At 43.1% G+C, this 24,344-nt stretch overlaps 2 protein-coding genes across 3 annotated transcripts; both read left to right on the forward strand.

Annotated features, from left to right (window-relative positions):
- Positions 1-6,364: 6,364 nt before the first annotated feature.
- On the forward strand, positions 6,365-14,381 carry LOC123448818 (protein SEMI-ROLLED LEAF 2). 2 transcript variants are annotated; one of them, XM_045125838.1, is made up of 20 exons: positions 6,365-6,693; positions 6,796-6,945; positions 7,197-7,271; positions 7,381-7,496; positions 7,612-7,723; positions 7,868-7,990; positions 8,096-8,143; positions 8,540-8,742; positions 9,351-9,547; positions 9,963-10,243; positions 10,416-10,565; positions 10,774-11,172; positions 11,424-11,573; positions 11,821-11,896; positions 11,988-12,112; positions 12,714-12,905; positions 13,038-13,178; positions 13,343-13,477; positions 13,661-13,861; positions 13,939-14,381. In XM_045125838.1, exons 2-20 carry the CDS (start codon positions 6,811-6,813, stop codon positions 14,065-14,067), a joined length of 2,988 nt encoding a protein of 995 aa, XP_044981773.1. In that variant the 5' UTR covers positions 6,365-6,693; positions 6,796-6,810; the 3' UTR covers positions 14,068-14,381. The 2 variants fall into 2 exon arrangements, with proteins under 2 accessions (XP_044981773.1, XP_044981774.1); XM_045125839.1 differs by having other exon boundaries at positions 10,777-11,172.
- A 2,111-nt stretch (positions 14,382-16,492) lies between these two features.
- Positions 16,493-20,301, forward strand: LOC123448819 (ATP-dependent Clp protease proteolytic subunit 5, chloroplastic). The gene is made up of 9 exons (XM_045125840.1): positions 16,493-16,749; positions 16,826-16,924; positions 17,106-17,226; positions 17,323-17,415; positions 18,394-18,439; positions 18,522-18,594; positions 19,484-19,518; positions 19,611-19,699; positions 19,894-20,301. Exons 1-9 carry the CDS (start codon positions 16,649-16,651, stop codon positions 20,089-20,091), a joined length of 855 nt encoding a protein of 284 aa, XP_044981775.1. The 5' UTR covers positions 16,493-16,648; the 3' UTR covers positions 20,092-20,301.
- The last annotated feature ends 4,043 nt before the right edge of the window (positions 20,302-24,344 follow it).

Consider the following 24,344-nt stretch of genomic DNA (forward strand, 5'->3'; position numbering starts at 1 on the left):
ATAAATCTTTACCTCCGGACCATTTCGGAACTCCTCGTGATGTCCGGGATCTCATCCGGGACTCCGAACAACCTTTGGTAACCACATATACGATTCCCATAACAACTCTAGCGTCACCGAACCTACGGGTTCGGGAGCCATGCAGACATGACCGAGACATCTCTCCAGCCAATAACCAACAACGAGATCTCGATACCCATGTTGTCTCCCACATGTTCCACGATGATCTCATCGGATGAACCATGATGTTGAGGATTCACTCAATCTCGTATGCAATTCCCTTTGTCTACCGGTATGACACTTGCCCGAGATTCGATCATCGGTATCCCTATACCTTGTTCAATCACGTTACCGACAAGTCGCTTTACTCGTTTTGTAACACATCATACCATGGCTAACTCTTTAGTCACATTGAGCTCATTATGATGATGCATTACCGAGTGGGCCTAGAGATACCTCTCCGTCACACGGAGCAACAAATCCCAGTCTCGATTCGTACCAACCCAACAGACACTTTCGGAGATACCTGTAGTGCACCTTTATAATCACCCAGTTACATTGTAACGTTTGATACACCCAAAGTACTCCTACGGTATCCGGGAGTTGCACAATCTCATGGTCTAAGGAAATGATATTTGACATTATAAAAGCTCTAGCAGACGAACTATACGATCTTGTGCTATGCTTGGGATTGAGTCTTGTCCATCGCATCATTCTCCTAATGATGTGATCCCGTTATTAATGACATCCAATGTCCAAGATCAAGAAACCATGACCATCTATTGATCAACGAGCTAACCAACTAGAGACTCACTAGGGACATGTTGAGGTCTATGTATTTACACATGTATTACAATTTCCGGTTAATACAATTATAGCATGAATGATAGACAATTATCATGAACAAGGAAATACAATAATAACCACTTTATTATTGCCTCTAGGGCATATTTCCAACAGTCTCCCACTTGCAGTAGAGTCAATAATCTAGTTACATTGTGATGAATCGAACACCCATAGAGTTCTGGTGCTAATCATGTTTTGCTCGTGGAAGAGGTTTAGTCAATGGATCTACGACATTCAGATCTGTATGTACTTTACAAATATCCATATCTCCATCATGGATGTATCCACGAGTGGAGTTGAAGCGGCGCTTGATGTGCTTGGTCTTCTTGTGAAACTTGGGCTCCTTAGCAATGGCAGAAGAGAGTCATCGGGCCCGACGCACTGGGAATCACTCCTAGGTCGGTGATGAACTCCTTCATCCAGACTCCTTCTTGTGCTGCTTCTGAAGCGGCTATGTACTCTGCTTCACATGTAGATGTCGCCACGACGCTTTGCTTGCAACTGCATCAGCTGATTGTCCCACCATTCAAAATATACACGTATCCGGTTTGTGACTTGGAGTCATCTGGATCTGTGTTGAAGCTAGCATCAATGTAACCCTTTACAACGAGCTCTTCGGCACCTCCATAAATGAGAAACATATCTTTAGTCCTTTTCAGGTACTTAAGGATATTCTTGACAATTGTCCAGTGATCCACTCCTGGATCACTTTGGTACCTCCCTACGAAACTTATGGCAAGGTTCACATCTGGTCTGGCACACAACATGGCATACATAATAGAGCCTATGGCTGAAGCATAGGGGATGGTACTCATCTTTTCTCTATCTTCTGTCGTGGTCGGTCCTTGAGTTGCGCTCAACCTCACACCTTGCAATACAAGCAAGAACCCCTTCTTGGACTTATCCATATTGAACTTCTTCAATATCTTGTCAAGGTATGTGCTTTGTGAAAGACCTATGAGGCGTCTCGATCTATCTCTATAGACATTGATGCCTAATATGTAAGCAACTTCTCCAAGGTCCTTCATTGGAAAACACTTATTCAAATAGGCCTTTATGCTTTCCAAAAGTTCTATATCATTTCCCATCAACAATATGTCATTGACATATAATATGAGAAATGCTACAAAGCTCCCACTCACTTTCTTGTAAATACATGCTTCTCCATAAGTCTGTACAAACCCAAACGCTTTGATCACCTAATCAAAGCGAATGTTCTAACTCCGAGATGCTTGCACTAGCCCATAGATGGAGCGCTGGAGCTTGCATACCTTGTCAGCATTATTAGGATCGACAAAACCTTCCGGCTGCATCGTATACAATTCTTCCTTAAGAAAGTCGTTAAGGAATGTCGTTTTGACGTCCATTTGCCAGATCTCGTAATCATAAAATGCGGCAACCGCTAACATGATTTGGACGGACTTCAACATTGCTACGGGTGAGAAAGTCTCATCATAGTCAATTCCTTGAACTTGTCGATAACCCTTAGCGACAAGTTGAGCCTTATAGATGGTCACATTACCATCTGCGTCAGTCTTCTTCTTAAAGATCCATTTATTTTATATGGCTCGTCGATCATCGGGCAATTCCACCAAAGTCCATACTTTGTTATCATACATGGATCCTATCTCGGATTTCATGGCTTCAAGCCATTTGTTGGAATTTGGGCCCGCCCTCGCTTCTTCATAGTTCAAAGCTTCACTCTTGTCCAACAACATGATTTCCATGATAGGGTTGTCGTACCACTCTCGTGCGGAACGTGTCCTCGTGGGCCTACGGAGTTCAATAGTAACTTGATCCGAAGTTTCATGATCATCATCATTAACTTCCTCCCTAGACGTTGCAAGCACCCCGAAAACATTTTCTTGTGTTGCGCTACTCTCTAGTTTGAGAGGAGGTACAATTACCTCATCAAGTTCTACTTTCCTCCCACTCACTTCTTTCGAGAGAAACTCTTTCTCCAGAAAGGATCCATTCTTGGCAACAAAGATCTTGCCTTCGGATCTGAGGTAGAAGGTATACTCAATAGTTTCCTTAGGGTATCCTGTGAAGACACACTTCTCCGATTTGGGTTCGAGCTTTTCAGGTTGAAGTTTATTGACATAAGCATCGCATCCCCAAACTTTCAGAAACGACAACTTAGGTTTCTTGCCAAACCATAATTCATACGGTGTCGTCTCAACAGATTTAGATGGTGCCCTATTTAAAGTGAATGCGGCATTCTCCAATGCATACCCCAAAATGATAGCGGTAGATCAGTAAGAGACATCATACATCGACCGTATCCAATAGGGTGCGATCATGACGTTCAGACACATCATTACGCTGAGGTGTGCCAGGCGGCGCGAGTTGTGAAACCACATTTTCTTAAGTGCCAAACTCGTGACTTAAATATTCTCCTCTGGGATCAGATCGTAAGAACTTTATTTTCTTGTCACGTTGATTCTCTACATCACTCTGAAATTCCTTGAACCTTTCAAAGGTTTCAGACTTGTGTTCCATTAAGTAGACATACCCATATATGCTTAAGTCATCGGTGAGAGAGAGAACATAACGATAGCCACCACGAGCCTCAACGCTCATTGGACCGCATACATAAGTATGTATTATTTCCAACAAGTTGGTTGCTCGCTCCATTGTTCCGGAGAACGGAGTCTTGGTCATCTTGGCCATGAGGCACGGTTCGCACGTGTCAAATGATTCAAAATTAAGAGACTCCAAAAGTCCATCTACATGGAGTTTCTTCATGCGTTTGACACCGATATGACCAAGGCGGCAGTGCCACAAGTATGTGGGACTATCATTATCAACCTTACATCTTTTGGTACCCACACTATGAATATGTGTAACATCACGTTCGAGATTCATTACGAATAAACCATTGACCAGTGGGGCATGACCATAAAACATATCTCTCATATAAATAGAACAACCATTATTCTCAGATTTAAATGAGTAGACATCTCGCATCAAGCGAGATCCCTATACAATGTTCATGCTCAAAGCTGGTACTAAATAACAATTATTAAGGTTTAAAACTAATCCCGAAGGTAGATGTAGAGGCAGCATGCCGACGGCGATCACATCGACCTTGGAACCATTCCCGACGCGGATCGTCACCTCGTCCTTCGTCGGCCTCCACTTATTCCGCAACTCCTTTTTTTGTGTTACAAATGTGAGGAACTGCGCCGGTATCAAATACCCAGGAGCTACTATGAGTGCTGGTAAGGTACACATCAATAACATGTATATCATATATACCTTTGACGTTGCTGGCCTTCTTATCCGCTAAGTACTTGGGGCAGTTCCGCTTCTAGTGACTGTTTCCCTTACAGTAATAGCACTCAGTCTCAGGCTTGGGTCCATTGTTTGGCTTCTTCCTAGCAATTGGTTTACCGGGCGCGGCAACTGCTTTGCCATCCTTCTTGAAGTTCTTTTTACCCTTGCCTTTCTTGAAACTGGTGGTCTTATTCACCATCAACACTTGATGTTCTTTCTTGATTTCCACCTCCGCTGATTTTAGCATTGAATACAACTCATGAATGGTCTTCTCCATCCCTTGCATGTTGTAGTTCATCACAAAGCTCTTATACCTAGGTGGAAGCGACCGGAGGATTCTGTCAATAACCGCGTCATCCGGAAGGTTAATTCCCAGCTGAGACAAGCAGTTGTGCAACCCAGACATTCTGAGTATGTGCTAGCTGACAGACCCATTCTCCTCCATCTTACAACTGAAGAACTTGTCGGAGACTTCATATCTCTCGACCCGGGCATGAGCTTGGAAAACCAGTTTCAGCTCTTGAAACATCTCATATGCTCCATGTTGCTCAAAACGCTTTTGAAGCCCCGGTTCTAAACTGTAAAGCATGCCGCAGTGAACCAGGGAGTAATCATCACTACGCGATTGCCAGGCGTTCATAACGTCTTGAGATGCCGGGAAAACGGGTGCTTCACCTAGCGGTGCATCAAGGACATACATTTTCTTGGAAGTTATGAGGATGAGCCTCAAGTTACGGACCTAGTCTGCATAGTTGCTTCCATCATCTTTCAGTTTGGTTTTCTCTAGGAACGCGTTGAAGTTCAGTGGGACATGTGCGTTGGCCATTGGATCTACAATATAGATTGTAAAGACAATTTAGACTAAGTTCATGATAATTAAATTCATCTAATCAAATTATTTAATGAACTCCCACTCAGATAGACATCCCTCCAGTCATCTAAGTGCTACATGATCCATATCGACTAGGCCGTGTCCGATCATCACGTGAGACGGACTAGTCATCAATGGTTAATATATCCATGTTGATTGTATCTCCATAAGACTCATGTTCGACATTTCGGTCTCTCGTGTTTCGAGGCCATGTCTGTACATGCTAGGCTCGTCAAGTCAACCTAAGTGTTCTGCGTTTGTAGACACCGACATTTGACGTGCCGAGTAGGGTGCGAGGCATTTTCGTTTCCTTGATTGGCGTCACGACACCTTCGCCCCACGGGCAACAACTCCATCAACACAATCATCACCGTCGTTTCCTCATCATTGTCTTCACCAAACCCTTCATCAACCTCAAGTAAAGATGGTGTGTGGTAGGCTTCCGTGTGCCGTTGTGTACCGATGCGTGCATGGGTGCGAGCCGCGCCACGCCGCACCCATCGGGAGGGAGACGCTCTAGCAGCCCGTTCCAAAAGATCACATCTACAGTGGCAGAGACAAAGGGTGGCAGGAGGGGCCCTGCCCCCCTTAATGTCACTGGTTTAAGCCTAATACTATTGTAAACATTGATTTTTTGCTGTTAAACCAATGTATTTTAATAAACTGGCTCTTCCAAGAAGATTTTAGCAACGTTTGGTAATTCTCATTTTATTTTCGTGGCTCCATCACTACCCCCTAGGTGACACCTGGACAACGGCGCGCGAGACATGCCACTAATGCAGGGTGACGGAGTGGCAAGGTACACGCACATATTCATATTCCTCAATTATCTTAGGTAAAGGATGGAAGAATTGTTTGGAAAACATTCAACAGTTTTGCTAGACGAGGACAAAGTAATGGTTTCTTGTAATTTACTCCTGTGTGCCTATCTGTTCTAACCTACTCTTATTTATGAAGTAATCCTTCTATAAACTAATATAAGATCATTTAGATCACTAAAGTAGTTATCTAAATGCTTTTATATTAGTTTACAGAGGGAGTACTTATTAAATAAGGCTAGTCTGGATGATTATTTATGTTAGGCAGATGATTATTTAAGAAGAGAGTTATGACCTTGTCTTATATGGTGGTTAATTAAGAAGAGAGATTCTGGATAAAGTCACCGTTGGCCTTATGTGGTTATTAAATAAACAAAGCATGTATATATAGCAACATATTAAATGAGAGATAATATTATTAAGAATCCTATATCTCTGAAGAAGCCTTCGGGTGCAATCGGATGCAAACCCAACGCCTTGCCATGTGCGTCACTGTTGTGTACCACTACACTTTTGGGCAGGCTGGCGGGTGGGCGTGGAAAGCCGTCGTCAATCCTCGCCGAGCACAGGAGAAAAGGCTGCTCCAATTGGCCCTGCCACCGAGGCCGCGGTCACGTGAAGCCCCTCTTCTGTGCCCTTCCTCCTCTTTCCCCACTCCACACTCTCCCCAACACACCAAAATTCCCCATCCACCCGTCTCCGCCATGCCTGGACTCTCCTGACCTAGCTTGCCGTGCCGTGCCCCACAGCCCCTCCGCCTCTCCTGCGCGGGTCGCCGCCGTCGCCATTACCCTTCTTCCCCGTCGCGGCATCGCGTGTCTCCACCCCGTCCGCAACCTCCGCCCGTTGGTTGGGTTTGGAGGTTACTTGGAGTTGGAGGTATGTTTCCGTCCAGCGATTAGTTAAGAAATCCCACTGGCCTCCACAATGCGCACGCGACACGCCGTCTAGATCCGCCACTGACCCGGCCGGTTGCTACAGCTCCAGCCTCCGAAGATGGGTTTCATGGGGGCGAAGCTGTTCCCGTCGTGCGAGAGCATGTGCGTCTGCTGCCCGGCGCTGCGTCCGAGCTCGCGCCGCCCCGTCAAGCGGTACAAGAAGCTGCTCGCTGAGATATTCCCCAAGACGCCTGTAAGTGCTCGCTTGTCGCTATTGTTGGCCGGCCTGGTTGGTTGCTGCTGCGGTCGTTGGATATGCTGTGCTGTGCTGTCTTTGATCTATAAGTGGACTAATCCACATGTTCCTTAAACATGCTCCACAGAACGTGGCCTTGTCACATGGTTATCTTCTGCCACCGTGTAACTGTTTTTTGCAGAATGTAGCTTCCGCTGTTGCTTGCAAAGGACACACTAATGCTCATGCAGTAGATTTTACCTTTGTAGGAGGGCCCCCCAAATGATAGGAAAATCATGAAGTTATGCGAGTATGCTGCCAAGAATCCCCTGCGCATTCCAAAGGCATGTGATCTTTGCATCATGCTTTCTCACATTACATTGCTAAAGTGTTCTTTAGGAGTCTTTGGTTAATCAATATTCAGTAGGTTTCTCTTCACTGCATGCCTGTCAGATTGCCAAGTTTCTGGAACAGAGGAGTCGCAAGGAGCTGCGCGCTGCTCATCTGAACTATGTCAAGATAATCACTGAAGCATACAGCAAGCTACTCTTCATTTGTAAGGAGCAGATGTGAGTTTCTGAAATTCTTGGCCGCCACTCATGTTTTCTATTCGAAAATGTTAATGGTTTCCGATGAATCTCCGTGTCTAAAAAGTTATGTTACTGTGTGCATGTGATGGTATAGGGCATATTTTGCCATCAGCCTGGTGAACGTCCTTACCGACCTTCTGGAAAGCAAGCAGGAGAACATTCATATCCTTGGATGTCAAACTTTAGCGAGGTTTATTTACAGCCAGGTGGGTATTATGATGGACCAGGCATGCTTAGAGTTATAAACATTGCATTTCAATCTGTTCCTCCTAATCATGAAAGACTACTACTCGAGTCACTTTATTTATTTTTGGTCATGTATGACATTCACTATGCTGGCACATTCACAGGTAGACAACACATATGCACGAAATATTGAGAGCTTGGTCCACAAAGTGTGCACACTTTCACGGCAACAGGGAGTGGAGCATAGTCTTCTGCGGGCAGCAAGCCTACAGTGTCTCTCAGCAATGGTAAATGTGGCTTTGCAGCTCTCTTTCTTCATTTCTGTTATCTTCACATTTCCAGGTAATTTGTTTGAATGTCCAGTTCAGTTAACTATTGTAATACTCGTGCAGATCTGGTTTATGAAGGAACATTCATACATATTTGCTGATTTTGATGAGGTAACTACAATCAGTTCTTTTAGTTGCATTGCTCCTTGGACAGTTGAATTCCAAATTGCTCAACCTGTTGCTTGCTTAGTTGCTTGTTTGCACCAGGTTATTACCAATAGAATGCTTGTGTGGTCATAAAGAATACCATTATTTATCTTGTCTTCTGCAGACTGCAAACATTGTTGACTTATCCAGTTCTGTAATGATTTCTGTTTTGACTTCTAGTAAAATGGTTATATCATGGTACATAAGAATTCAGATGGTTCCGTTATGGTTTCGCTATTTCTTTCGGGGAGTTTTCACTTCGCGTATTGTTTTGTTTGATAAGCTCTTGAAGAACTTTTATGTTTCTCAACTTTAATGCTATGATAGATGCTGACAATCTAACTCTCTTTGATGTGATAGATGGTGCAATCGGTCTTGGAAAATTATAGGATGGATGGAACTGCTGGTGGTGATGATGACAGACATGCATCACAACATAACTGGGTTGATGAAATAGTCAGGCGCGAGGGAAGAGCTGGTTTAGGTGGAGGTAATGATGTAAATTTCTGTGGTGCAACAACTACTAGACTGCGATCAGCAAGGGACTCTTCAGCACTGACCAGGTGAAGTGTCATTCTCATTTATATATGCTCGCTATAGTACCTTTTCTTTTCCTAAATTATGTGCAGAAAAAAAAGGAATGCTGGCGCACATCATATACACTTTTACTGCATTGCAACCTTTCAGTTCATTTTAGTTCTGTATGGTGTCTAGCAATAGTGCATGTCATTCCTTTTCATGCTTTGAAGGGTACATACATGCTAAAAGCCTATAACTGAGGTTCAGATACCACACTTAAAGTGTAGGTGTCTTTCAACTTCAGTTGACAACTTATTTGTGTGGCTAATGTGACCTTGCTATCAAGTACATGCACATTGCACTGGAGATGCAGAAAAAGAGCATGAAAGGACAGATTGAAGAAAAATTCCTTTAGAAGCATAGTAGATTATAATATAAATAAGTCAAGTATGTTTTTTAATCCATCAATCAAGGGACGAATGGGAACTTGATAGCAGAAGTAGTGGCCTTGAGAATGACCGTCCAACCAGTTTAAAAAAAAGAGAGAATGACCGTCCAGCCTATATTTTGTGACATGTTTGATGCTGCTTCTTTTTAGTATTCGAGCTCAGATGAACCCACCATATTATGATTCATTTGAATGTCGATGCAGGGAGGAGCGTGAATCTCCAGAAGTATGGTCCCATATTTGTGTTCAGAAGCTTGCAGAACTGGCCAAAGAGAGTACAACTATGCGGCGCATCCTTGATCCAATGTTTTCTTACCTTGATATGAAGAAACAATGGGCTCCTCGGCATGGATTAGCTTTGCTTGTCTTGTCTGATATGTCTTATCTAGAGAAGAGTTCAGGTAAAAATTTTGTTCCCAAGAAGATTTTGAATTTTGAATTATCAAAATAGTAAAAGTACGTAGGTCATGTTATGCTATATATGAGCTTTCTATTTATTCTTCTAATTACATGGCGTGCTATGAAGATCCTTTTCTTTCCAGTAATAGAGAAAGTGTTGACATTTGACAATTTTCTTGGTGTCCATACTTCCAATTTAATAGTTATCTTTGAGCAAACACTATGTTTGGCGTTTTCAATTGTTGAATGCATTATAAGTCTTCTTATATTGCCGTGATTGCTCGTTTCTCGGTAGATCATGACCCATATTTCTGATGGAATACATTTGCAGTCCACAGTGCACTTTCCTTTCCTGTTTGCAACATATTTAAGGGGTTTCCTTGTCTGCTAAAGTGCTAATACATTCATTTCTCATAGGCAACGAACAATTGATTTTGACTGCTGTCATCCGTCATCTGGACCACAAGAATATTTCGCATTGTCCTCAGACTAAATCTGATATTATTCAGACAGCGACATCTTTGGCACAACAGCTGCGATCACGAGGAGTTGCTCCTGAACTTGCAGTAGCAGGTGACTTGTGCAGGCACTTGAGGAAAACACTAGAGGCCATGGAGTCAGCCAGTGGTGAAGAGCTGAGCTTGAATGAGTCTCTTCAAAATTTCCTGGAGGGCTGTCTTGTTGAAGTCGTAAGAGGAGTATGTCCTGCACTATTCCAGTTACATGCTAACATTTGTTAACTGCCATTTTTAGTGCATCTTTCTTAGAAATTTGCAACTGCGAGAGCTTTGAGGCTAAAGAGTTACACTAGTATATAGTTTTATACATACATTTCCTTCACTTTTGTTAATTTTTTGGAACTTCTTATAGGTTAAAGATGTGCGGCCACTTTATGACATGATGGCAATTACATTGGAGAATTTGCCTTCTATTCCTGCTGTTGCCAGAGCAACTATTGGAAGTTCGCTGATACTTTGCCACATAATCTCCTTGACATCAGTATCTTCGGACACTCCTATGGTCAGTTCTGAATTTATACTACGCACTCATCAAACAATTTCTAAATTAATAAAGAGTGATGTGATGAAGTTCAGAAACTGTGTATTCTCTTCTTCACATTAATTAATTTATTGCACTGCATGCTGTTCATCGTTTGCAGAATTCTACTCCGTGATCAGTTGGCTACTTCTGCCATTCTTTGCTGAGTTTTTAATCAAACTCTTCTTAGCAGGTGTTTCCGGAAGCACTCCTCCAGCAGATATTGAGATCCATGGTACATCCAGATGCAGACACTCGTGTGGGGGCGCACCACATATTTTCTGCTGTAATTGTCCGAGGCCCAAGCCATCAGAGGGGTGATTCAGAGTACCTATTTGCAACAAAAAAGTGTCAATCTCGATCTACATCAGTGTTTGCTTCAGCTACTGCTCTACTTGAGAAGTTAAGGAGAGAGAAAGAATGCTTAGGTTCAGATAAGCCTGGACATATGATGCATGATGATGGGAAGGAAAGGAACACCCATGAAGAGGATAATAAGCATGTTTGGGCACGAAAAAGCCCGGCTTATTTTTCAAAGTTGGTCTACTCTTTCGTCGATCGATGGGCAACACTAGCTAGTTCTGCTGAGGTAACCCACTCCAGCCCCATCCCCCCCTAACCCCTGCAAGGGCCCTTGTTTTGTTGCGATGTACTACCTCCGTTCCATGTTAGTTGATGCTCAAACGGATGAGACGTATTTCAGTGCTAAATAGATCCGTTTGAGCATCAGCTAATATGGAACGGAGGGAGTATATTTTTTTGGGTCTGGTTGGATCACTTAGAAGGATACACAACTCATTAATCACAATTACTGAAGAGAAAACTTTTGCCATCTTCCAGGAAACCAAAATCGTCCTGTTAACTGAAGATCAAACAAATCAATTGCTGTCTGCATTTTGGATACAGGCCAATCAGACCGATAACACTCCTTTCAATTATGAGGCGATTGGTCATTCATACAGCCTCACTGTTCTTTCATCCCGCCTTAAGGTACGAGTTCCTTTTTAAACCGTATCTTTGAATTTTTCAAGTATATTCATGAAGAGTTTATCAAGTGGTTCTCATTTTTCCCATTTTTGGATAGCATTTTTTCTTTCATAAAGAGATACTTAGTCATGTCAGTGGTCTCATCTTCTCTTTATGCTGCAAGAAATATATCAATTGCATACTATGGAAGTTCATATTATCTTGGCCAAGTAAAATTTCCCATGTTGAAATAGTGGTTTTGGTGCTGCAGAATTCAAGCAACAGTAATAACATTCAGTTCTTCCAGTTGCCTCTGTCCCTCCGAAGTATTGCTTTAACTCCAAGTGGTAGGACCTGCATAATGAAATTTATGATCGCCTGTTTCCGCATCCGCATCCGCATCATGAAGTTCACTTGTTTTTTATGCAATTTTTCCAGGAGGCCTGCCCCCTTCTTGCCAACGGTCTATTTTTTCCTTAGCAACGAGTATGCTGGCTTTTGCTGGAAAAGTCTGTCATATTGTTGAATTGGCAGAGTTGCTAAGGTGTTTTACCTCATCCAATGTAAGTACTGAGTCAGAAACTATTAAGATACCTCTGTTTTGTTTTTTCATGTGAAACTTTACTTCAGTTTTCTTAAATGAAGAAGTGTTACCTCTAAGGTGTTTTACATTATCTGGTGTAAGTTCTAGTACATATGCTAATAAGATACTCCTACTATATTTCTACATGTGAAACTGTACTTCAGTTTTATCTATATAAACGTATTACTTCTAAGGTACTCCTCCCTCCGTCCCAAAATAAGTGTCGCTGATTTAGTATTTTACATTATCTGATGTAAGTATTAAGTTCTAGTACAGATGCTAATATGATACTCTTATTATGTTTCTTAGGTGAAACTTTACTTCTTTTTTTTCAAAAAGAAAATGTATACCTGCAGTATTTCTTGTGTGCAGCAATGCATGTGTTCGTACTAATGTTCATTGGTGTGCCTCACTTTAATGGTAGCCTTCCTGTGGCCTTCTGTGCCCGTTGCCCAATTATCTCTTCAATTTTGTTTGTTCTACTCCATCCGTTCATAAATAAGCGACACTATTTAGCAAATGTAAAATTACCTTCAATTTCCTGAACATTTGCTGAAAACTATGTTATCATTTTTTTGCAGATTGATTCTTATCTAAGAATTGGTGAAGACTTACAACTCTATGTAAGGTTGCAATCGGATCTTGGCAGCTATGGTTCTGAAAGTGATCAAGACGTTGCTAGGTCTGTACTTTCTGATTGCAGGAAGAAAGTGGGGATAAATGATCAACGAGTGCTTGATGTGATTGCCTGTGCACTTTCAAATTTGACAGAGGTTAGTCCTGTAAGAATGGTTCAATTTGTCATCTATTTGCTGTTCACACTGCATTTTATGGCGCTAGTGATCACATGCTGATACTGTTGAAAGTGAAGGCAACATATTATTTCCTAATGTTCTTGTTATCAGATGGACAAGGATGCACTGGCGAAGGAGCTCACAGAGATGTTTACTCCTGAAGAAGTGCCCTTGTTTGGTTCAAATTCAGCCCTTGACTGGGCCAACTTTCATGCTCAGGCATTTTCCGATGAATCCCTTTCTTTTGATGAGGTAGGCCACTTACACTAAATGGTCCTTACTAATAGCGCAGATTTCATTAGGTGGTGGCACTTGCAAAAGTTTGCAATACTGCAGTGTTACTTCTTGTACTGTATGTTGCCATCATTAAAATGTGCTTTTACATCTTCTCACATGTGTCCTCTTGCATTGTATAGGAGTGTTCAAGAACATCTTCGGTAGATGGTGGGTTGCATGATTCACCAATTACAAATACTGCTAGCTCCATATCCAAGATTACGCTTCCTCAATCTGCTCCCCGTGTCCTGGGTGTTGGTCAGTTGCTTGAATCGGTGAGTATCCGTTGTGAAATTCAGCTGCTGTTGTTGCACACGGTTTACTTCTCGCTTGGCTCATAGTTGCACTCTTCACATTTTATTGTGTGGTAAAGCTAGTGTAACCACAGCAAAACATTGTTATACTTCACTTGGTTTTTGCATTGGTTTCTGAGTAGCAGATTCTGTTTCTCTGGTCAGGCGCTGCATGTAGCTGGCCAGGTTGCAGGGGCATCAGTTTCTACCTCCCCCCTCCCATACGGCACAATGACTAGTCAATGTGAGGCCCTGGGATCAGGCACTAGGAAGAAGCTATCAAGTTGGCTCGTGAATGGCCACAACTCGACTCCAGACAACCCTGTGCCAAGCCTTCCTGCTGCCGACCATTTCATCCTTCCCAAGGTATCAAGATTCTACAAAACCCAAATGCCGTCATGGTTTTACCACGATTCTTGTTTTCACGAACAACATTTGTCCAGGTAAATTCTTGTGGTTTTGAGATCAACCTTGCGTCATCGGAACCGTGCTCCATGGTGAAGCTTCCACCGGCCAGCCCCTTCGACAACTTCCTGAAGGCGGCAGCTTATCGCACCCAGCAGGAGATGTGATTACCCTTGCGGATCACAGCTGAGCTAACCATTCGGAAGAAGTGCTAGACTGTAGTATCTATCACTGAACACTAGTTTGTGTCGATGACTTGGCCGCCTGGCTGGCTGCAAGTAACGTGGTATCAGTTGTTGTAGCGTATGTATGACCATGTGTATCTACTAGTATTATGTACTCCTGCTTATCAACGGCTGTAGCGTGTGTGTGATCGCAGTACTAGATGGCTGTGACCTAGCGTGTCGTGTCTGTTGTCTGTAGCGAGAGAAGACTTGTGTTTCGCACTAATGCCATGGTCTGGGCTCTGGGCATCTCTCCATTGCTTGTCTGTGTAATCTAGAACGAGGAACAGCAACCAAAATACACCTGTTGAATCGTGGGAATCAGAGATGTGCTACTGTGCGTTGTATATTCGTGCAGCAGTCATTTCTGTGTAGTGCGATGCTTTAAACACGTTTTTTTCACACCGTTTGTTAGAACATTTCGCAGTTGTTTAAAGTTCATGCGAGTTTAGGACATGCTTAGTTGGTAACTAACTTTTCCATAACTAATCATATGCACACAGAACATGTATCCCAACATAATGACAAGAAGCATATGGCTGCCGAAGTGTGACAAATCCAAATTGTGGCAACAAACCCATGTGTAGAAAGATTTATAGGTCACTAGTGTGACAAATCCAAATTGTGGCAATAAACTCATGTGTAGAAAGAGTTATAGGTCACTAGCTCTAGTTATTAGCTGACTAAGGACCTGTTCGGATCCTCTTCGTTTCACAACTGCAGCTTTCACTCTGTTAGGGCATAGTTTATGCCTAATTAATTTTGGTGATTGATGACAGTACCGTAAAGGACTAATCGTGTGTGTTAAGATTTCAGATAACACATGTCAACGATACAAGACGACTCGCCCCCCTCTTTCCATGGAACAGAAGCACGGTGTACTCTACGATTCTCTTTCTTTGAGTCATAGGAACGCCGTACTATTAAGAGGGGACCCGTAGTGGAAAGGTTTTGGATGGAATCAATTTTGCACGCACACACTTTATCTTCTTTCCCCTTACCTGCAACTTTGGAGTGGCTCCCGCCTCTGTGTTTATCTCATCTAAACAAATGGTCCCTCAGCGGTAGTACCGCTGTGCTAGCGATAGTATCGCCCCTGGTCAGCGGTAGTACCGCTCCAGGAGCTTAGTACCGCCTTCCTAGCGGTTGTACTTCGACGGACCTTTTTGCGAAGACTTTCTTGGCGGTGGTTGACCCGGTAGTGCTTATGCACTACCATGGGCCCAGCGGTAGTACCGCTGCAGCCAGCGGTAGTACCGCTAGGCTCGGGGTGTGAGTAGGAAAACGGTTGGATCCCCCCCCACTATATAAGGGGTTCTTCTAGCTGTGGAACCCTACCTTTGACCCTCCCAAGCTCCATTGTTGCTCCCTAAGCTCAAAAGTGCCCGATCTCTCTCCCTAGCCTATCAAACTTGTTGATTCTTTAGGGATTGGTTGAGAAGGCCTAGATCAACACTTCCACCAAGAGAAAAGTTGATTCCCCCACCAATCCCTTGCGGATCTTGTTACTCTTGGGTGTTTGAGCATCCTAGACGGTTGAGGTCACCTCGGAGCCACATTCCATTGTGGTGAAGCTTCGTGATCTTGTTGGGAGCCTCCAAGCTTTGTGTGGAGTTTGCCCCAACCTTGTTTGTAAAGGTTCGGTCGCCGCCTTCAAGGACACCTATAGTGGAATCACGGTACCTTGCATCGTGTGAGGACGTGAGGAGAATACGGTGGCCCTAGTGGCTTATTGGGGAGCATTGTGCCTCCACACCGCTTCAACGGAGACGTACTTACTGTCAAAGGGAAAGAACTTCGGTAACACATCCTCGTCTTCATTGGTTCCACTTGTGTTTATCTCTAACCTTTACTTCGTGTATGTTTATGTTGTTGTCTATCTCTTACTTGTCTTAGTAGTTCTTGTTGTTAGCTTCATATAGGTTTACCCCGTTGTTGCTATTTTTGTGAACCCATATGTTGCTTACCCTAACTTGCTAAGATTAATTAAAAAGTGGTCGTTGCCTATTCACCCCCCTCTAGTTAACCATATCGATCCTTTCACACTTCAGTTATCACCTGACTAAGGACCTATTCGGATCCTCTTCGTTTCACAACTGCAGCTTCTGGAGTGGAGAGAACACCGGTGTAATTCCAGGGAGTTGCTAAAACCGAGAGCGGAGTTTGAATAGGAGAGATTCCAAATATGCTCTATGTAATATTTATTTTTCGTTAGAGCGTGACTAAGATTTAACGTGAGTTTTTTTTGTCGTTGAGAAAAAGCCAATAAGGTGAGAGGCTTATGCTACAAACGAAATGCGAATCTCTGCCGCAGCATGTAAGCCCAGGGCCCATAGCTAAACAAGCCCACACTCTTACTGCGACCCGCGTCGTCGGGTCTTCTTTCTTCGCCCACAGTCTCACTGCCTTCTTCCTTCTTCTAAGCACTTGCTCTTGACGGATAAGAAGCGCAGCCAAAGCCCCCCTCCGCCCAAAACCCCCCACCGCGAGCTCTCTCCTCGCCCCGCCCCGCCCCGCGCCGCCCATGGCGACCACCACAGCCGCCTCCTCCTCATCTCTCACAGCCCCTCTCCTTGGCCCCAAACCCAGCCCCAATCCGGCCCCCAGATCCCTCCCGCTCCTCAGGTTCCCATCTCTCCCGCACTGTTCCTCCCCTCTTTCCAGTTCCAGTCCCTCCACCCTAACCATGTTCTCCTCGCAGGAGTCAGAGGCGCGCTCGGTCCGTGGCCGCATATGCCGCCGGCGGCGGCGGAGTGGGACTCCACGGGGCTGCCCACAGGCGCGGGATTTGGTCGATCAGGTGAAGTCAATTCGACTCGCTTCTTCCCTTTCGCGCTTCCTGTAATATCCTGTCAAAACGAAAAGGCGAAGTCAATTCGGTGGCAGAATTTTTTCTAGTTTTGCGTCGTCTGTTTGGTACGCTAGACGAGGTTCAGTTGGTGATCTAAGGGTGCTGATGGCGCTGTGTGTGTGTGTGCCAGGGATGACTTGCTGATGCCTAGGTCGCCCTACTTCCCTGTGGAGGCCGCGGGGCAGGAGCGCGGGCCCTCGCCCATGGTTATGGAGCGGTTCCAGAGCGTCGTCAGCCAGCTCTTTCAGCATGTACGGGATTACTGGATTGTGTGCTCAGTTGTTCCATCTACTCAGTCTGTAGAGATTTTTCGCGGTGTGTGACCATGTGCACGTGTCCTGGTACAGAGAATTATCCGGTGTGGCGGTCCTGTGGAGGATGATATGGCCAACGTAATTGTTGCGCAGCTGCTATATCTGGATGCCGTTGATCCTAACAAGGTAAGTCTGAAAAATGAAACTGTCTCCTTGTGCGCAATTCCCAATTCCTGTCCCAGATCATTAGTTATCTTGGCGGAAGCCTTGTTATGATTTATAGCCTACTCTGGAATTACTGATCTGTATATCAATTATCAAAGGACGTAGTGTGTTGCTTTAGCTTCAAACATATTCTAGGGCCTCACACTAAACGTAAGTGGAACTTGTACTCAAAGTTGCTATTTCAGGTTAAGTAGAATGTCACTGTGGATCTTGGATGCACTTCCTCTCTTAAAGGAAAATCACTTGACATTGTAGGAAACAATTCTATTTATCTGGACCCTAGTTTGCCAATACCCATGTAATGAAGGTGCTGGACTTATCTGTTTAGACTATTACTGGTACTTCTGTATTGCTGCTACATCATAGTGCTTAGGTTTTGAGCTGCCTAGGTAGGCCTGGAATTGAATGTGAAGGTAAATCGAGACAAACGAAACTCTCTTCATTCTGTTGCAGTTCCTTATTCCTTGATCAGTAGTTTACTGGTCAGATGCTTACTCTAGAATTGCTGATATGTATATCCAACTATCCATCATCAAGGGAAGTAGTAGTATGTTGCTGCTTTAGCTTCAACACATTCTAGGGCCTTCTTGCACCATCAGTGGAACTTGTAAATTAAGACGGGTTGTTTCTGGATGTAAAATAGAGTGTGGACTCTAGTTCTTGGATGTGTTTCTTCTATTTAAGGAAACCACTTGATATTGTAGGCGACAGTTTATCTGTTAAGACTATTACCACTAGGAGAGGCTTCATTCTGCTTTTCAAGGAATGTTATGGAAAAATCTCTGGAATATATCTGGAAGTCTCTCCTACTGGAATTTTATCTGTTAAAACTGTTGCTGGTGCTTTTGTATTGCCGCTGTATCTTAGTGCTTAGGTTTTGAGCTGCCTAGGCAGGCCTTAGACTTGGTGATATAATTGGTCCTTGTCAATTTTGTGTAGGATATCATTATGTATGTGAACTCTCCAGGAGGATCAGTGACAGCTGGTAATAACTCACATTCATATTTGTAATCATCAGTTCATCTTGTTCTTGCTTAATAACATCAATTTATTTTATTTCTATTAAGGGATGGCCATATTTGATACAATGAAGCATATTAGGCCTGATGTTTCCACAGTTTGTATTGGACTTGCTGCAAGGTACTGAGTACTGACATTGACATCTTTGTGATGATGTTCTATTAGAAAATAGATTATTGGTTCAGATGTAGGATGCTTTATAGTTTGCACATTGCATATAATATTTATAATGGCGTTTGATTATTAAAACTAGGGATTCTGTTCCATTTTTCTGGATTTCACCTGTTTAAACAAGTACCTGTCTCCAGCTATTCAGCCTGCCTATTTTTTTTTTCTTTTGATTTTTTTTTGTTATGCATCTTAAATCATCGATGCATCTTTTATTCAGTATAACCTACCCAGTCTAGGATTTTGGATTGATGAGTCTATCTTTATTGCTGCAAGTAAAATGTCGGTATTTTTGTAATCCTAGATAGCATTTTTTTTTGGCATGGGTGGATTTTATACCATCATATTATATCCTTAACTAAGATGACTAAATTTTCAAATTGTATGATTGTAAAATCTGTAAGGATAACAAAATACCAGAGAGCTGTTTCATTGCGCATTTCCCTTTGTTGAGGTTTTTTCACTCTGCAAATCCACCTTTTGCAGTATTTAGGTCGTAAATAAGCTTGGTCAACATGTACTAGGATAATTATAATTAAATATGCTGGCAAGGAATATGCATTCTTGTATATAATACAGTTCCTAGTTTTAAGTTTATCTAGCTGAAGTCATAGAACAGTGGTTTGGGTAGAATCAAGAGAGATGATTACTTCCGTAATAAAGAGGAGCTGATTTTTTTTCTTCATGATTACAGTTTCTTGGTAAAACATAATTATTGTCCGCAGCTGCAAGTGTAGAACCTTACATTATTGTTCGTCTGTGGAATGTTTTCCATTTACCTTATTATCGTGTGTTATGTGACATTGATTCTTACACTTTCTTTTTCTATTTCCATCTGCAGTATGGGTGCTTTTCTACTTAGTGGCGGCACGAAAGGTAATATGAGTGACTGCTTACACTGTTACAGTACTAGATGCAGTCTCTACACTAGACTAACCTTCGTGCTTCAATGTGTATACATAATGCAGGGAAGAGGTACAGCTTACCTAACTCAAGAATAATGATTCATCAGCCTCTTGGAGGAGCCCAAGGACAAGAGACCGACCTTGAGATCCAGGTGACTTACCAAAGTGAAACTATGTCTGCTAATTTTCGACGAGGACAGCATCTGAGTGATGGAGATCTTTTATTTTCCCATACCTCCTTGCTGCTGACTTAGTTTTGAACACCAATGAGCCACTCTTTTGGCTAAACAGTAAGGCATACTGTTGCTTTGCCAGTCCTCTTAATCATGAATTGTGTTTCCGCCAGGCCAATGAGATGCTGCACCACAAGGCCAACTTGAACGGATACCTAGCATACCACACCGGGCAGCCCCTGGATAAGATCAATGTAGATACTGACCGTGACTTCTTCATGAGCGCGAAGGAGGCGAAGGAGTATGGCCTTATCGATGGAGTAATCGTGAATCCTCTCAAAGCACTTCAACCACTTCCAGCTTCCAGTTAGCCATGTCATGCACAATCTCTGCTGCTCCAAGCATTTTTGTCGTGATCTTCTGGAGCTGTGTTTGTACCCACGCTGTTTTCATTAGTCTGGCTAGATGCTTTTGTAATTTCGTGTTATGAAGCTCACAGGTTGTGCGGAACAGATGCACTACTAGAATATTCATCATTTGTGGTAACATATTTGCACGTGAGTCGATGTTGTTTTTGTTAATTTCACCTTCTTAGGGCTTTCTCAGCTTTGGACACAAACTTTTGTTTGATATGGGGTGAGACTTCAGGTTTTCTGCGGATCAAACAGGGGCACCTGTACTGTAACTATTCTTGAAAACTCACCGCTGGTCGCTGGAAAGCAGATAGTGCGCAGCAAAGCGCCCAGTTTTGAGCTCAAAGAGTGTTATCAGGCAATGTGAAGTATGTTCCTTCACTGTATTTCCTGTAATAGGATCGCACATCTTTTGCTTGATCTTAGCCATCATGAAGCTTCCCCTGCCAGATCAAGTTCTAGCGCAATTACTTCTCCCACCCGTACCGCCGCAAGTTCCTGACGAGGCATCTTGCAAACAATGGATCCAGGTCCAAACTGTCGTCTTGCCGAGTATGATCCCTTCTGGTTTGGAAAAGCCATCAGCAAAGGCGACGACCGGCTAGGTGAGATTTTTGTTTCGAATCAAACTGATTTCGTTGCTATCATTGATGATTACAGGAAGTATATATATCTCCTGGAGAGTCCCGACTCTCTGGAGAGGCGTCGGTTCCGGAAGGACACGACGGAAGAAGCGCCCATGCGGGAACCGCATGGCGGTTTGGGCAAGAGGAGATTCCTCCCTAATTACATATTGTAATTAATCACAATACACCCCCTAATCTACGCTTGATCATGTAGAGTCGCCTCACGATCATCCAGGTAGGGCTATTATCTTGAAAAGATTCTCCAGCTATCATCTTGTAAAGATTTTCCTTCAAAAAGTTTTTCATGAAAACTTGATGAGAGTCTGAAACATAAACTCACAAAAATAGTATAATGTGATGTTATTGAACAAGGATATCTCAAGAAGAGACTCCCCATGTTGCCTGCAAGTCTCTAAGTCGTCGCATACCAATTTCATGAACATATTTCTGGAATGTTGAGTTTGGTAGAGACTTCGTAAATAAATCAGCAAGGTTGTCGCATGATTTGACTTGCAGAATGCTTATTTCCCCGCTTTTCTGAAGATTGTGAGGGAAAAACCATTTAGGAGAAATATGCTTAGTGATATTACTCTTGATGTATCCTGTTTGCATCTGTGCAACACAGGCTGCATTATCCTCATAGATAATGGTGGGTGATTCAATCGAACCAATTCCACATGACTGTTGTATGTGGTTTATCATTCTGCGAAGCCATACACATTCACATGATGCTTCAAATAATGAAATTATTTCATAATGATTGATAGATGTAGCCACTAGAGTCTGTTTTGAAGACTTCCATGATATAGATGTACCATCATGTAGGAACACAAAGCCGGTCTGAGATCTGGCATTATGGGGATCAGACAAATAACCGGCATCTGCATACCCAATCATATTAGAGTCCAGATTGCTCTGAAACTGGAAAAATAGGCCTAGATCCTTTGTGCCTTGGAGATATCAAAAGATATTCTTCACTCCAGACCAATGACGTTTGGTGGGAGCTGCGCTGTGTCTAGCAAGTAGATTCACTGCAAATGCAATATCAGGTCTTGTGCAATTTGCAAGATACACAAGCGCTCCAACATCACTGAGATATGGAACTTCAGGTCCCAACACCTCTTCTCCATCGTCCCTCGGTCTGAACGGATCTTTCTCTACGTCTAGAGATCGAACCACCATAGGAGTTTTAGATGGATAGGATTTGTCCATATTGAATTTCTCCAATATTTTCTGGATATAGGCAGCTTGGTGTACCATGATTCCTAAGAGGAGGTGCTCAAGTTGAATACCTAAGCAAAATTTGGTTTTACCCAAATCCTTCATCTCAAATTCCATCTTTAGGTGATTGCGTGCTTCATCAATGTCTGGTGCACTGCCGATGATGTTGAGATCATCAACATACACAGAAATGATGCAAAATCATGTAGAGGACTTCTTGATGAAGACACATGGGCAATCATCACTATTGGAGTAACCTTTCTGAAGAAGGAACTCACTTAGTCGGTTGTACCACATCCGTCCCGACTGTTTTAAGCCATACAAATGACTTATTCAGCTTTACACAATACATGTTGCGTTTTGCACTGTTATTCGGGACAGAAATTCCGCCAGGAACCTTCATATATATGTCTGAATCTAGTGAACCGTAAAGATATGCGGTCACGACGTCCATCAACTGCATGGATAGACGATTTTGCACTGCCATAGATATAAGATATCGGAAAGTGGTTCCACTCATTACTGGAGAGTATGTCTCACTGAAATCAATGCCGGGTTTCTGCGTAAAACCTTGTGCTACGAGCCTTGCTTTATATCTCACCACCTCATTGTTCTCATTCCGTTTCCGGAGGAAAACCCATTTGAATCCCACAGGGAAAACATTGGGAGGTGTAGGTATTGCTTCAGTGAATACCTTTCTTTTGTTAAGCGAGGCAATTTCTGCTTGGATTGCATCCTTCCATTTAGGCCAGTCGGAGCGCCTTTGGCACTCGACGATAGACCTTGGATCATTATCAGTGAGAAGGGTATCTGCAATCTTTCAGCAAAATATATGTCGACAGTCGTAGTCTTACGGTCAAATGATTCTCGAGAATCAACATAGTTGATGGAAATTTCATGCACCCTAGAGACTCTTCGTGATTTCCCAATACGGTTGAGTCTGGGTGTTCCGATGTTCCAGTCAGTTTGTGCACACTGGAGCTGGGTTGTGGAGGTTGCCCTTCCACTGGGTTTGAACTACCCATCAGGTGTTTGTCAACGTTGAGTTGACCTGCATTTATTGACTCCGAGGATTTTCTCCTCGATTTCCTTTGCTGCTTGCTAGAAGCTAGCTCCACGTCAGAGGCCATACTACTGCCCCTCTTTTTAGGAACAGGGAGTTGAGTGGTTTTTATTGGTACCTCCACTCTTTCTGGCGCGTTTCTGGCTGGATTTAAGGATTTTGTAACACCTTTCATATCAGTAAATGAATCTGGCAGATTATTTGCAAGATGTTGCAAATTAATGATCTCCCGAACTTGAAGTTCGGTCTCATGGGTACATGGATCAGAGGATGAAATGGCATGAGCATTCCAATCAATTTCCGGGCATTCTTTTGGTACTTGAAATCTCCCCCTAATGCCGAAAAATGTTCCTCATTAAATATGCAATCAACGTGATGGGTTGTGAACAGATCCCCAGTTAGGGGTTCCAGGTACTTGATAATCGACGGTGATTTGTACCCCACATAGATCCCCAACTTTCTGTGTGGGCCCATAGATGTCCGCTGTGGTGGTGAGATCGGGATGTATGCAACACATCCGAACTTACGCAGATGGGAAATGCTTGGAGGATTTCCACGTACCAATTTCAGAGGGGAAGAACTGTGATATGCAATTGGCCTCAATTGTATCAAGTCAGCAACGTGTAAAACTGCATGAACCCAACAAGAGGTTAGCAAGTTGCAATTCGTCAATAAAGGTCTTGCAATGAGTTTAATCCTCTTAATTAATGCTTCAGCCAAACCATTTTGTGTATGGACATATGGAACAGAGTGGTGAACTTCAATTCCCAAAGCCAGGCAATAATCTTTGAAAGCACGTGAGGAGAATTCTGCAGCATTGTCCATTCGAATTGACTTAGTTCGACTTTCAGGATAATGGGCTTGCAACTTAATGACTTGCCTCATTATCTTGGCAAATGCATGGTTTCGTATGGATAGAAGACACACATGTGACCATCGTGTAGATGCGTCAATCAAAACCATGAAATACCGGAAAGGTCCAGATAATGGCTGAATGGGACCACAAATGTCTCCTTGAATACGTTCAAGGAACTGAAGTGGTTCAGCTTGTATTTTGAGATGCGAGGGTTTCAAAATTAGCTTTCCCGTGGCACAAGATGTGCACACAAAATCAGAAGATTGAGGAAATTTTGACTCAAGCAAATTATGACCAATGGAATTCCTAGTAATTTTTCTCATCATGCCGATTCCGGGATGGCCCAGGCGATCATGCCAGGTTTGGAATGCGTCAACATTCTGAAAAATTACTTTGTATGCAACATGTTCCACGGATTTGATGTACGTATAGTACAATCCAGACG

This window comes from Hordeum vulgare, chromosome 4H, assembly GCF_904849725.1.
Source record: "Hordeum vulgare subsp. vulgare chromosome 4H, MorexV3_pseudomolecules_assembly, whole genome shotgun sequence".
Lineage (NCBI taxonomy): Eukaryota > Viridiplantae > Streptophyta > Magnoliopsida > Poales > Poaceae > Hordeum > Hordeum vulgare.

Bases quoted from the DNA above. Each gene is read 5' to 3' on its own strand.
- LOC123448818 (XM_045125838.1), top strand. From the start codon at position 6,811: ATGGGTTTCATGGGGGCGAAGCTGTTCCCGTCGTGCGAGAGCATGTGC. The intron at 7,724-7,867 runs GTGGGTATTATG...GCACATTCACAG, and splicing joins CGAGGTTTATTTACAGCCAG to GTAGACAACACATATGCACG. The intron at 12,906-13,037 runs GTTAGTCCTGTA...TCTTGTTATCAG, and splicing joins CACTTTCAAATTTGACAGAG to ATGGACAAGGATGCACTGGC.
- LOC123448819 (XM_045125840.1), top strand. From the start codon at position 16,649: ATGGCGACCACCACAGCCGCCTCCTCCTCATCTCTCACAGCCCCTCTC. The intron at 18,440-18,521 runs GTAATAACTCAC...ATTTCTATTAAG, and splicing joins AGGAGGATCAGTGACAGCTG to GGATGGCCATATTTGATACA. The intron at 18,595-19,483 runs GTACTGAGTACT...TTCCATCTGCAG, and splicing joins TGTATTGGACTTGCTGCAAG to TATGGGTGCTTTTCTACTTA.